General features: G+C 48.7%; 1 protein-coding gene across 12 annotated transcripts in view; it reads right to left on the bottom strand.

Moving 5' to 3' along the window:
• Positions 1-14,234, bottom strand: part of LOC147195289 (receptor-type tyrosine-protein phosphatase F-like) — a 154,169-nt gene that overhangs the window by 23,524 nt on the left and 116,411 nt on the right. For 7 of the 12 annotated variants that reach the window (XM_086129494.1, XM_086129493.1, XM_086129492.1 and 4 more), the window contains 7 exons: positions 13,318-13,344; positions 10,740-10,857; positions 9,752-10,324; positions 9,290-9,390; positions 8,968-9,221; positions 8,252-8,330; positions 6,562-6,789 (listed from right to left, as the gene is read on the bottom strand). In XM_086129494.1, coding sequence (XP_085985620.1) covers positions 6,562-6,789; positions 8,252-8,330; positions 8,968-9,221; positions 9,290-9,390; positions 9,752-10,324; positions 10,740-10,857; positions 13,318-13,344 — 1,380 coding nt within the window. The remainder of the gene's footprint in view (positions 1-6,561; positions 6,790-8,251; positions 8,331-8,967; positions 9,222-9,289; positions 9,391-9,751; positions 10,325-10,739; positions 10,858-13,317; positions 13,345-14,234) is intronic. The other 5 variants (XM_086129496.1, XM_086129498.1, XM_086129503.1 and 2 more) reach the window with 1 other exon arrangement.

Raw genomic sequence — 14,234 nt, 5'->3', positions numbered from 1 at the left:
TAGTAGAAAGGGCGTACAGTGAAGGAGGGGCGTATGTATCAAAGGCGTATCTTTGAAGTCAAGATGGCGCCCGAGTAGGCAGCCGTCAGCAAGTGCTCTCATGAGCCTTGCTTTTTTTTGTTGTTTTTGTGTTTGTTTTGTCACTTTGTGTTGTTTACGTCGTGTGGACCTGATGTGGACTTTTTTCAGCATTTTTTGGCCACGACATTCATCAAGGAGGAGACTCTGTGCTTGGTGGTTGCGCCTTCTCGGCAGCATGGGTTATACCAGCACTGTTTTTGACTGGGAGGAATGTCGGCGCCATTTGACTGTCGTTGCTGGACAGTCCGGGGCGCTTGTGTCTTGCGCCTGTAATGGGCAGCATTTTTCACAGCCCCGCTTTGTTCAGCGGAGAGATCGGTCCTGTTGAACGGTCTGCGGCTGGATGGATGTAAGGCTTGAGGAGCCGACGATGAGAAGAAAGGAGCGTTAGCGCGGAGCGCCGATGCGGATTTGGAACTGGGAGTCGCGGCTTGGAGTTTGAAGCGGATTACGTGGGACAGGAGAAGTGAACTCATCTCTTTTCGTCAATGGACGTTACAGCTTCGTGTTTGCTTTCAAAACTTAGCTTGTAGCAGACGTGTGCACATTTTCAGCATTCCGTCTCTGATCCACTGGAGAAAGGACACTTTGATCCTCTCCTCTTTCATCTAGAACTGCTTCAGACAACAAAGCGTATGCAGAAAAGTGGTGAAGATTGCACGACTGTCTGTGTCCTATGTGTTGTGTTGTGTTATTTTTGTTATTTCGACTTCAAAATGGCGCCGCGAGAGTGGCTGCCTTTCCAGCAGCTCCTATATTTTGTTGTTCTACTTCTTCCTTTCATAACTTTGCTGCTGTGAATTGGGAATTTCTCCATTGCGAGACTAATAAAGGTTTTCTTATCTTATCTTATCTTATGTGGATAGTGGATTGGAACATTAGCAACTAGCAACGATGGAGAAAAGGAAATAACTAACTAAAAATGATTTTTTTTTCGGTATAAAAGCGTCCTCGAAACAAAACAACAAAGGAGATGGTGTTTGTGTGGAAGAGAAAATGATGCTTCGGTCACGTAATCGGAAGCGGCACCCGTCAAACGAACGTCGGCCTGCACAAACATGGCGTGCTACACGCGGCCCGCATAGCTCATGCCGAGTTTCGAGTTCATCTGATGAAGATGAACTTGCTCCACGTCAGCGATCATCGCTTGGCAGAGCATTTTGTGCCTCCCGATGCCCCACATTGCCCACAAGTCGTCTCCCCGGCGACTTCCAGCGATGACGGCAAAGAGGCCGCATTGCTTCGCATGGCCGACGCCGGGCACACGTCAGCGATTCGTTGGAATCGTCTCGTCGACGACGGCGAAAACGATGAATTGGAGAGCGATTTGGATCCCGATATGTCGGACGAACGTGTGCCTTCGGACATAACGGAAAGCAGCTGAGAGTCCTCGCCAGAGCCGCTGGAACGAGGAGGTAACTGCTGACTAGCTTGCAAGTTCCCATTCAAAACGTCATCACTTCTTATGCCTCCTCAGTCACTTTTATGTACCGCTACACTATGAAGTTGCCAGTAACACTAATCATTTATGTACGGTTGATGCGTCTCGTGGATGAAAATATGCGCCGTAAATGTGCTGACTTGCATGTCGCCATAGGTTTTAAAAAAACTAAACAGGACACATTTGGTCCGCTCAGCTCTGCTAAAACCACTCGTGTTAAATTCATATTCCATTTCATTTCAAATTGGATGCTGAGCAACGTGGAATGAATGGTGTAAATAGCAGTGTGCGAGCATGTATGTGTGTGTGTGGGAGATGTTGAAATGTAAGTGGAAAGCAACCATAAAAAAAATAGAAAAATAAAAGTGTGGTAATTGTACATACTTCTATACATTACAGATTGTCCAACCAGAAGCCAAAAGATGACGACTCCTCGCTTTGGTGGTGGAAAGAAAGGTAAATAAAATGATTGTACCTCACTCTGCAGCAAGATATATTTGCAACTTTTTATGTTTCTATAATTTATAGGTCGTGCATCTGGACGTGGTGGGATGAATCGATGTGGTGACAAACTGGATGGAAGCCAAAAACCATCTTCTCCACAGCTGCACTTTTGTTCATAGTTCAATAGTTTTGTTGTGTGCAAATCAATTATTTTGCGACAAAAACATTATTTGTAATGTTCTTTTGTAGGAGGAACACATTATTGAGGTATTTGAGCTGCCACAAAAGCAAAAAATAGTGTAAAACTTGAAATGATGCTTGAAATGCATGCTTTTACAAAAAGCTCATTTTCTCTGGATTTCTGCAGAAAATCGACCTTTTCCATCAAACTTAGCAGTTTTCTAATGCTGATTGCCAACGAACGGAGAAAGCTAGAAACAAACTTTTTTTTTCTGCTGAAAGAAGAGAGTCTCACCTTTATTTTGACAGGTTGCATGTATATATAGCCATAGAACAGAAAATTCTGTGGGCCTTGCAAATCAGTCGAAATTCTGTAAAATGTGAGGGATTGAGGGGGTTGCTCCAGTGAAAAGGGGTGGTATTCAATGAGTTAAAGGAGGCCGTTCTAAAAAAAAGACATTTTTGGAGGGGGGCGTGATTCGCTCATGGCTTCTCGCTATTGGCGTCAGGGCCAAGTCCCGATGAACGGTGAATCATGAGGGATCGTTGTATGGCAGGACTTTCTATGACGTGGATTTGGTATTTTTGATCAAGCGCAGAACACAATCATTGACAATTTCTTCGTACAAGAAATCAGACGACAGTCTCCTTCCTCGGCCGTGCGGGACGAGAGGCCTCCCTCTCTTTCGCCGCGGCACATGGCACAGTATTTCATGCTAGCTCCCCTCCCTCGCGCGCCTCTCGCATTAAATGATCCTGTTTATACACAGCGGCATCTATCATCCCATTTCACACCTCCCCGGGCTTGTTTATCCGCCTCAGGCTGCGGGGCGACGTCAAGGCACACGACTCCCTCTTTCTTCCTCGCTTCCTCCCTTCCTTTCCTTCCTTCCTCACTTTCCCGCCGCCTCCAAAGCTTGGCTGCTTCTGAAAACTCAGGCGCCGCCCTTTGATCCGCGGCTGGGTGTCGGCGAGGGGGAGGGGGAAGCGGTGACGTGGTTTCGAGTCCGATAACGAGTTGTTTTGATGTCAACAAACGCCTGCCGAGTCGCTTGCGGAGCGCGGCAAGGGGCTTCTGTCATGCGCGACAATCGACTGTGCTCACGTTCTTCCGAAGGTTTTGACGCAGTATGGTGCAACCCTCCGATCTCTTTTATTATTATCATTTTTTATTATTTTTTTGGGTCAAAGATTTGGACTGACGGTTCAGTGAGAGGACAAGCTCTGTAGTTCTGTCTCTGTTCTGCCGGGTTAAAAATAATCTCATTTTCAATGCCAGTTCCGGTCCGACTCCGATATAATTAACTTAAGTGTCGAGCCGCGATGAGGAACGACTTTGGCTAATCCCAGGCAGCGTGACTCGCACAAACACACGTGTGAATTTAAGAGTGGGTATCGCTGTAGTTTTTTTTTTTTTTGGTGCATATTAAACGCAAAGTAAAAATTTGAATAAAACATGCCCAAATGCATGCAAAGGCCTTTTGTCCTAAGACAGAAATGATTATTTACGGGCAACATATGGGCACAATTTCCTCCAGAGTTGTCAACAGGCTCATCAAGTGTTTGTCGTGTCATTCAGTGTTTCAAGTGGAGGATTTTCTCATTTGACCTCAAACCGGGTTGTCAGAACTTTTTGAACGATTGCGTCTTTGTCCTACAAACCCTCAAATTGCATTGAAGTCCAAGCTCATGTCAAAAAAATAATAATACAATTGATTTTAAAATCATTTTCAACCAACAATCGACACGCTACAGACAGAAAATATTCAAACCGACACATTGTTGCATCCTTTTTCCCTTGTAAATATTCTCTCATTTTGAATTCGATGCCCGCGACGAGTTCCGAAATTGCTCGGCCCCGGGGCAACAAAGACGGTGATAGGCGAGGAATGCTATTCAAACCTGTTTGGGACGGCCCTCGGGTCAAAAAGTTAATTGGCTCGGCTCGGTTGTTCATAAGCAAGGATGGGGTGCGATTTACCATTTGGTCAACTTCATCACCAAGCGGCTGCTCCGTTGACGCTTGGCCGATATTGATCACGCGCGGAGCGTGAATTGCTCGAATTCATCGGCGACAAAACCCCGTGGAGGTGCGTTGAGGACACGAGCCCGGTTGTCAAGACGCTCGCCGCTTGTCACGGCTCCACGTCCGCGACGGAAGCCGGCGTTGAAAGGCGGAGCGACGCTGTGCCGTTCAGGGCGGCCGGCGGAGAAAGACAACGATATCCAATCCCATTAAACGCCGCCGAGTGTGTCCGACGGGCGTCAAGCGGCGAGCGTCCCGTTCCGAGACGAGTGGATCGCAGCTCGCACTACAGCCTCGCTCACGGCTTTCGGCCTTCCTTGCCGCGGGCCTCCCTTTCTTAAAACGCACTTAACCGAGGCAGGCTTTTATTCCTTCACTTTCACAATTGGCCATTCTTCCATAGTTTGATCGCATGTTTAAGCCGTTCGATTTCCTCACCCGACTAAATCCAAGGTTGAAAGAATTTTATTGATTAAAAAAAACTAAACGAGCGGCGCGACGTCTCACTCTCTTTTGTGTCGTCTGCTCACACAAAGATCATTCCGTACTTTCAGCTGTCCTCAACCAACCTCATCCAAGTTTGTCAGCACTCGGGCCTGATTGTCGACAACAAAGTAACGCGAAATTTGGCTCCACAAAAAAAACAAAACAACAAACCACTTCCACCAAACCGATGAGACCGGAAACATGTCTTTGGTCCAATTCCATGATCCTTAGTTGTCCGTGACACAAGCTCACGCAATCACTTCATTTTCGATTGAAACAGACATTCATCCTCAAGTTTATGCCAACGTTTAACGGGATGAAACAAATAAAATCGACGTAACGACGACGGGCACTTTGTCTTTCCAACCAACGTTTATTCGGCTGGCAAGCTTCTCGGAGAATCTTCCAATCACGATGGCCTCGGATGGACACACCTTCCTTTCCCCTTCTCGCAGCCGAGGGGGTCACAGGCCAGGAGGGGGCCTTGGAGATATTTAAAGCAGCATTTCAAGGGAATGCGGCCTGCTTTACAGCCCCCCCCCCGTGACCGGGCCCTCTTCTGCCTCTTAACGCCAGCTGTGCTAATCAATCTCCTCTGCTCTCGTCACGGTGGTGAAAGAGACCCAAAGAAAAGGCAGACGGGAGATGGATGGAAGAAATGTGGATTGTCAGGGCTCTCTTCCTCACATTTGCGGCTAAAAATGTGCCACGTCGTATGCCGACATCGTTCGGACAAACCAGGCGTCGGGACGTGCTCGAGGGGACTCGTCGCTTGGCTTCCAAAATATCAAATTCTCAAAAGGTGAACAAAAAGGAGCGCGCATCTCTCCAAACCAAGCCATTTGATACGTCATCTCAGTACGGATTCCTTTCCTTACTTGGACCCAATGGGAACACAACTGTCACATTAAAAGTGAAGCACCGTGATACCCGGACGACTATATTTGAGTGAAAATGAAGCAACAAGCCTTGATTTGCACTCGCTCGCATCTGCTCAATATGCATGTGCCGAGTCGAGCGGCGGCCCAAAGCAATCGCCGGCTCTCGTCCCTCCCGGAGTCGAGTTGACTGCCGACCGTCCCGCGGAGGGGCCCCGACTGGCCTGCGCCGACGCTCTCTTTGAAGCGCCCGCTTAAAAAGCCAAAGCGTCTTGGTTCCAAGTATTGAAAAGAGCTTTGCGAAAAGCCACATCTCCCAGGACTTGACGGGGCCAAGTGGGGGGGCGTGGGGGGGGGGGGGATTTCACGGGACAAGCCGCAATGACTTTTAGAGGCGGATGTATTAAAGGCTAAGTGGCAATAAAAACAAGCGCAATTTGGCTCCCCGTCGCCGCCTATTCTGGACACGCTTTAGCGGCGGCGTAGTTTGAGCTCGGGGATGGGCGATAAACTTAAACACTTTGCCAGACGCAAAGAGGGGCGCGCAGTCGCGGGGCCGACTCGAGGTGAGGCGGAGGCTCGAGGTCTGAAATTGAAAAAGTCTTTCTTCGTCCCGAACAAGTCATTTGAATATCCTCGTATGGCTCCAACAACAGAAATTGTCCCAAAAATATTCCGTAGCGATAGTATCGGGGAACCTTTGAAAACGAATTGCGCTTCTATGCACAGTTGATGTTGAAGTGTTCGTGACGAACAGGGACCAAGTCCAAAGTCACACAACAACAATAATAGTTATATCAAAACAACTTTTTCTTTCATCCTATTTTTCATGAACACCATAAAATACATTTGCAAGGAGTATGCGATTGTTATGAGTTGTGTCAAGGATTGGCAGCAGACTGACAGAGAGGGAGAGAGGGTGAAGTGTTGCTCCATGCTTTGAATAGGAAAAATCAACGCCCCCTAGTGGACAACTTGAAAAAAAGTAATACAACATGGAGGATGAACCGGCAAACGCGACTTACATAATTGGAGGCGCTGTCGCTGCCCTCGGATCGCAGGACGGCCAAAACGAAGCAGACGTACTCCTGCCCGCTGGTCAGCGGCTTGTTGTAGTAGTTGTTGTAGCGCTTCTCGTCTCCCAGCGTGAAGGCGGGCGGCAGCGAGGCCAGCTTGGCGGCGATGTAAGGCTTGGACGAGTCCAGATGACGCCGCCGCCGCCTCAGCGCGGGGCCTTCGCTCGATTTCAGAAGCTGCGGAAGGAACGCAATTGTTTGCGTGGATAGAAAGAGGGGCTTGCTTTTGCTGGGGCGGTTGCTGTTGTTCGAGTGCTCTCGAAATCGATTTGAGTTCTAAGTGCGCCGCAACACCAAAATGCGCTTTACTGCGCAGTATATGCAGCACTGTAGCCAAGTCTCTATCCGTGGCTAAAATGTCTCAAAAGAGAGAACGTCGTTTGGTGAGCGAGCCGGCCGCAAGGTGACGCGGAGCACTGCGGCGGCATTTTGCGGAGTGCCGAGCGCCGCTCCAGATGCGCTTTTTATGAAATGGTCATGTCGCAGAGAGGAGACAATGGCCCGCTCGCTGTTTAATGACTCAAGCAGGCCCCTCTCCCTTCTCTGCCAGCCTTGTGCTTTATTTAAATACACCGCTATTAATATTCTCGCGGTCGTTATGCTCCCGTTCCCTCGTGGGACGGGAAAATCTTTATTAAAAGGAATGATAGAGCAGTCGTGAAGGCTTGATGTTAAACGACCATATCTGCGGCTTGAAGACTTTTGAAAGGCACTTTTGATCAAATTGAAGCCTTCTCGATGGGAGTGGCCACTGGCTCAATATTAGGACGACGTTTTGAAGAATTTTGACAATATTTGAGGATTTATTTTAGTTGTACGTGGCCATTTATTCATTCATCCTTTTCAGGGATTTAATTTATTTCACAATTTATTTTGCAAAAAGCATTGAATCCATGTGTTGCATTTGAAAAAATTAGTCATCAATTCATGAATATATTTCTTCATTCGATGAATGGATTTCATTTATTTTCTGATGTCATTAACATTGCTCTTTTTCAGTTTTGGTTCTTTATTTATATTTCATTCTCATTTTATTCATCCAGTAAGGGATGAATTTGACTTTGACTTGATTTATTTTGAGAAAATGTTCAAGGGATAGGTTGTATTCATATGGTTCATTTTATATTCATTTTCATTTTATTTTATTCGTCTATTTACAAACTATTGCCACTGATTAACGTCCGGTGTGTGCGCTCTTCTGTGACGTGTTTTACATATTGTCATTGTCCATCGGAAACTTCTGATGGCCCCCCCCCCCCCGTTTTTTTTTTTAAATAAATTGTTACTATTGGTCAGTCCTCACGTGGCTTTCGACAAATCTAAGCGGTTTGCTGTAACTGAGCGCGCAATTTTGCCCAACCCACCGCCAAGCGACACTCGGCGATAGTGTGGACTTGTTTGGACTGTGTTCATTTCTTGTGTCTACTTATTCTGTTTACCGGGTGCATTGAGCAGATGGGCACTGTCTGCAGACCTGGCATGCAATAATTAGTCTCCCCCCACCTCCACCGTGCTCAAGCCCAGGAGAGCGGTGAAGATAATTGGGAACAAGGAGACACTTCCAGCCCGGTCGGAGTTAATGGCGACCTTTCTCCCGCCACGTAATGTGCCAATCGGCTACCGGCTGGCTCATGCTCACCTCATCCAGGTCCATCTCATCCGGATTCTTCCAACGCCGGCTCGACTGGGACACGGGCAGAACGACAATGTAGTACCACCTGTCATAAAAACAACAACAAACACGTTGGCATCCGGTGACAAACTCCAAGGTTGGAACAAAGTCGAACATCGGCAAACTAATAATTAAGAAACGCAATCTGCCCAACGACACACACACACACGCACGCACAGTCCCAGCCAGACGAGCCTGGAGCTTTGAGACACCCACAGGACTCCGGAGGTTAATAGGACGCCCCGTGTGAGTAAGCTCTAATTGCTGTCATTAGCGGGCCCTCAAACTGAGCCAAAAGTACGCTAAGGCTTTTAGTACAGCTGGGAATTGAAAATGATAATAATATAAATAAATAAATACATTTGAAAAAGATCAATACTTTAATAATTGAGGGGGGTGGGGGGGGGGTATCGCCCATGCATTACGATATCTATAGCCTCTGTTCCACACAGATCCTGAAAAATAGAAGACAACCAGAACAGGCCAGTTGCAAAATCGATTCAACGCCCTGAGAACGAAATGAGCTGGGGAATGAAAATGCTTTTTTTTTTTGTGCTTCTACACAGCATGTTCCAATCAGACAAGATGCATATTGTTTGGAATGGGAGCTTGGACTTGTGCGTGTGTGCGCGTGCGTTTTTAAACCAATCAAAGCTGTTGACGCCTTCGTTCATTCCACTGACCTGACGCGCGTGGTGGTCTGCACCTTGGGCAGGTTAACGGTCATCATGCCGCCCTGAGCCTGATGGGCGGCGTACAAAGGCTTGGTCTTGATAAGGTCGGGAGCGGTACGGATGGACACTTGCTGCTGCAGACCCCCGGCGATGTTGCCGCGGCTGGTCAGCACGAACGAGTAGTCGGTGTCGGGCTGCAGCTGCGTGATCAGCTTCCGCTTGAGGTTGCCCTGCACCTCCACGCTCTGCTGGCTGTAAAGGATCTGCAACGGCGACGCGCAGGGTTAGTAAGCGGCGCTCACGGTCGAGACGGACCCTGGCGGTCGCTCGCCTTAAAAGGCGCTTGGGACTTGTAGTTGGGCGGCAAATCCCAGGTGAGGAGCACCGACGTCTTCGTGACTGCTTTGACCCCAAAGTTCAAGGTGGGGAAATCTGCGGGCGAATGGAAAGATGAACACGTCCGGGTATCGTCCGCACATGAGTGTGAGCTCGCTTTTTCGACATCATGATGAGCAAAGACACATCAGCGTTGCGTCCAGCATGACTTTACAGAACGCTCAACAACACGACAAGGACCGGAAATGTGGCGGCAGGGAGGACGGTTTGACTGCAGCGTGTCATGGGATTAAATCAATAAACGCACACACACACACTGGCGCGCGGGGGCGGGGTGCTCAATGAGGACAGCACGCCGACTGGTGCAAAAAAACAAACAACCAAAACAAAACAAGAGCTGCACGCGGCTTCAAACGTTTCCCGCAGTCTCCATGTACGATTTGCATGGAAATCCTACCGTTGGACATGGTCCTGCTCTGGATGCTGGGGCTCACGGGTCCCCCCCCCTTGCTGGTGTACGCCTGCACGCGGATGTCATAGGTGGTGTCGGGGTTCAGGCCCCCGATGGTCATGCGCGTGTCACCCGTGCGGTTGGTGCTGTTTTGCTGGCTGTTGATGTCGCGGTAGACCACCAGGTAGTAAGCGATCTTGCCGTTTCTCTCGGCCAGTGGCGGCGGGTCCCACGTCAGCTGCGTGCTGGACTGAGTCAGGCCCGTCACCCGCAGGTTCAACGGGAAACCCGAGGGCACGTCCTCGGGAGTGCCAATCTCCTTGGTGTAGGCCTCGCCCGCGCCGGCGCGGTTGCGGGCGCTGAGGCGGAAGACGTAGGTGGCGCCCTTGTGCAGTCCCGTCACCGTGTAGTGGTCATCGGTGCTGCGCAGTTCTCGCGAGGTGTACGCGTCGTCGTCGGTGCGCTTGTACTGCAGCAGATATCCCATCAGCTCGCCCACCATCTCTTTGGGAGGCTGCCACTGGATGAGCGCCGTGTTGCCCATGGTGGCGCTGATCATCATGGTGGGCTTGCCGGGCACTGGAATCACAATCGCACACTGCCGCTCAAAGACAAACTGCACTTGAGTACACTCCCGTTTATGAGCAGAAATGTTCCAGTCTCGCTCGCTGCAGGTGACGATATTTTTAGAAGCCTTGTATATCCATCCCTCACATCGAGAAAAAAAAAATGGCGCACTGAAGGTAAATGAACTCTCTCGATTTGACAGGACAAAGAGTCAAACACATGAATCCAAAATGAGAAGACTCGGAAGGAGCTGCCGCGGACCGCGACTCAAAGCCAGACGCTCGTGGCCACGCCCCCTTGAAGCCCACATCCAAGCAGTTGATTTCTTTCCACTCTCTTACGTTTTGTTCCGTATTCATTGCAGTCAACGAGTCAAACCAAAACACGAGAGACGTTCAATACTCCAATGGAGGAACACGGCGTTCACCTGCTCCGGTGGTGGTGACCAATTTGGGTTTGCAACGAGGTCCGTCTCCCCTGGTGGTGTACGCCGCCACGGCCACGGAGTAGGTGGTCTCAGACTGCAGTCCGGTAATGAAGGCCTCCTGCAATGTGGCGACATTTACAAAGGCCCAAATTATAAACGACGACACAAAAAAAAAAAAAGTCGACACCCTCCGGCATCCGCTGGGTGTCCCGGTCAAATCTGTTCACAACACCCCTCCAAAACAAGACTTGGATCTTCCAAAAAGGCACACGCGAGCTAGACCAGGAACGTTTCTTGGCCAAGAAAAACACCCGCGCCCAATGGCGAGGCACACTCCAAAACCCCATCGACCAACCGGATGAGCGGGAACATCACCGGCGTGTCAGTGTTCACGCCCGCCGCAGGGGAGACCACCAGAGGCTAAGCGCCATCTTGCATCATAGAAATGAACAGAATGCCGACAAATGATTTAAAATCGGTACGTGTTCCATAATCAATTGACGATAACCGTCACCTCGCCCAACAGAAATCAACAGAGCCACGAGCAGGGCGCTGCCTGACTGGTTAGAGGCAGTACAGTGTTGGATAATAAAGTCTCGCTCGGCATACACGTAAATAAACCATCGAGCTATCGTGCAACACCTCCTTGTGGCATTCGTGTTGGTCAATGTGGCACAGAAACGGCGGTTCGGAATAACCGGAGAAATGTCGGAGAACGCTCTTCACTCCGAAAAAAAAAAAAAAAAGTGAGAATCTGGACATTTTTAACGATGTCCATAAAATAACGCCGGCGGTGGTCTACCTGCGGATTCCCAAAGGGGTACACTGGGGCGGACACAAGAACACGGACACGCTTGCGTGGAACAGCACACACACATCAACAGTGCATGAAAGAAAAAAAAGAAAAAAAGATGACGCGAAAGCACACAAGTACTCACCACTTACGAGTTAAGTTTGTCAATTTTTTCAGAAAACAGTATATGGTCGCTACGTATGCACACACATGTCGCTACGCTCTTTATCTACAGTGATAGAAATATGTATTATTATTAGGACACTTTTGATTTTTTGTGTCATAGCTTAAAAAAAAAAAGAAGCAAATTTGGCGTCACATGCATGTCATGACAGAGATGGCACGAGAAACGACCATCGGTACAGTGTAGCATCATAAAAACCTTGTAACTTTACTTTGGAATCAAAATACCATTATTCTCTTCTTACATAATGACTTTAAGACAGTCTCACACGCACACCGGCACGTACATTCGGACATTTTTCTCCGCCACGGTCGAATCAGCGCGACTGACACTTTGCTATATATTTTTTCTCATTCGGATACCGATTGCGGGTTGAGAAAATTGTGTGGTAGAAGGAAGAACTGAACAACAAACAATGTACATTCAAATTCGATTTGATGATCTAATACTTAAATGTGATCGAGAACAAACTAGACATCCGGCGCATTATTCAAAACACCAAACTTCATATTTTCTGTTCATGAACTGAATTGTAAAGTATCGTGCATGAAGTCCAACGGCACGCAAACGTTGTCGTTGCACGCGGCCTCGTGCGGAAGGGCAACAGGTTCGCTTTTAAGTGAAGTCTTCCGACGACGGGAAAAGCGTCCGCGCTGAACGTCGCACGAAACGGCCGCCTCTGGCGATTCGACGGGCGCGCAAGTCATCAGCGAGCATCTTGAAGGCTGAACTTGCGATAAACAGAGACGACAAGGAGGGGCTCGCCAACGGCGGCCGTGATAAATCCAATCTGACGGCGCTAAATCCATCCGACGCTTCGATTAATGAGATTTTTGTATGTCGTCGCCACGTCGTCTCAGGAATCAATGGAAGCGTCATGAGTTAACGATCTGACGGCGAGCGACAGAACAGAGGCGGAGCTTATCAGGCCCGTCTAAGTTTGCAGTCAGCCCAGGCTGGCGGCGCTGAAATGGAAGCCGGCGGAACATCGGCGTCAATATTACCACGTACCGTAAACAGTTCGGGCCCAACTAGTTCGCTGCTCAAAAGGTGTGGCGTTAAAAATGACACACGGCACAGACGAGTTGGGCCTGAATCGACTGGAGACGTGGATGAGGAATTTGGGGCTGGACTGTAAGCGTATATTCTGAATCGTACAGTCGTGCACCGATTGACCTTTTCGTTTGGATTTGAATGGCGGCCCAGCGAGGCAGAAAAGCAACTGAAGAGGACTCATTTGAGGCTGAAGTGTACAGAAATAATCGCATCCATTTAGGTTCCGTTTTGAGCGGCAAACTCGTCGTCAATCGGTTGTTTTCACAACTTTTGTGTTATTTTTTGGAATGCCATTTCATATTTTCCTACCGTGACGACCTCATTTTGCCCAATTTCCTCAAGGGCCCGGACTAAGTCGTACGGGTGAACGTCTCTTGCCGTGGTTGTGACGTGTGAAGCGAGAACACAAATCAAATGCATTTCAGGCACGGCACGAACACACAATCCCACATTCAACCCAAACACACAAACGATACCCCAAACTGCGGATTGGGACCCTGTTAAAAAAAACGGCAAACCCAGCAGCACACACGAGGCTTACTCACATGCTCGGTGAACTCCGTAATATTGAACTGATGGGAGAGAAGACAAGACACACAGGACACAGGGTGGGGTGCACGGAGGAGGAGAATGAGTCAAGAGGCAACACAACAGGCACGAGGAAAAAAAAAAGCGCTTGGACTTTTTTTTTTCCCGCTGCGAGACAGATGAATGTAGGTGTCATGCAGAGGGAGAGAGAGAGATAGACAGCGTGCGTGATGGAGGAGAGGCAGTAAAAAAAAAGTTGAATGTGTGTCGTCAAGGTCGGGTATGATTGTGAAACTTTCTGGGGTTATGATGCACTGCCTTGTTTTCCTATCTGCCCATCAATCTTACCAAAACATGTTCCCACACATCTCCATTAGCCGTAACTGCACTGGACGTTTCAGGGGTGGAAAGCGTTTTTTTTTTTTTTTTTTTTAATTCATTACATTTCAATATGTTTTCCAAATGTTCCTTTTCGTTCGCCCCGGGAGATTCCCGGGGGACGCGAAAGCCCATTTCCCGCCGCCGGCTCCGACACCGAGCATGAAATCTTATTACCGGCGCCACTGTACTCGTGCCCCGACATCAAAACCCGTCCATGCGGAATGCAAACGCTTGCCATTTACCGGCAACTCTCTGCGTAGTTCAACAACTCGTGGGCCAAGTTCACCAATGGGCGGCGTCAGGAGGTCGCGGTGAGGACTTGGGGCAGGATTAAGAACTCTGGGGGAGCTTGGCATGACCAAATGGAAGCGAAAAATAGCGGGGAGGTGCAATTTTTACTGTCACTGATGTATAAACAGAATGTACCGTATTTTCCGCACTAAAAAGGCGCACCTAAAAGCCTTCCATTTTCTTAAAAGCACACAGCGCGCCTTAAAATCCGATGCGCCTTGTGTTTGGTCATTACGGTAATATCTCGACCCCAAAAATGGCA

The sequence above is a fragment of the Hippocampus guttulatus genome, chromosome 14 (genome assembly GCF_054856545.1).
Source record: "Hippocampus guttulatus isolate MCC_2025c chromosome 14, RoL_Hgut_1.0, whole genome shotgun sequence".
NCBI lineage: Eukaryota > Metazoa > Chordata > Actinopteri > Syngnathiformes > Syngnathidae > Hippocampus > Hippocampus guttulatus.
This window is presented reverse-complemented; position numbering and strand designations above follow the sequence as displayed.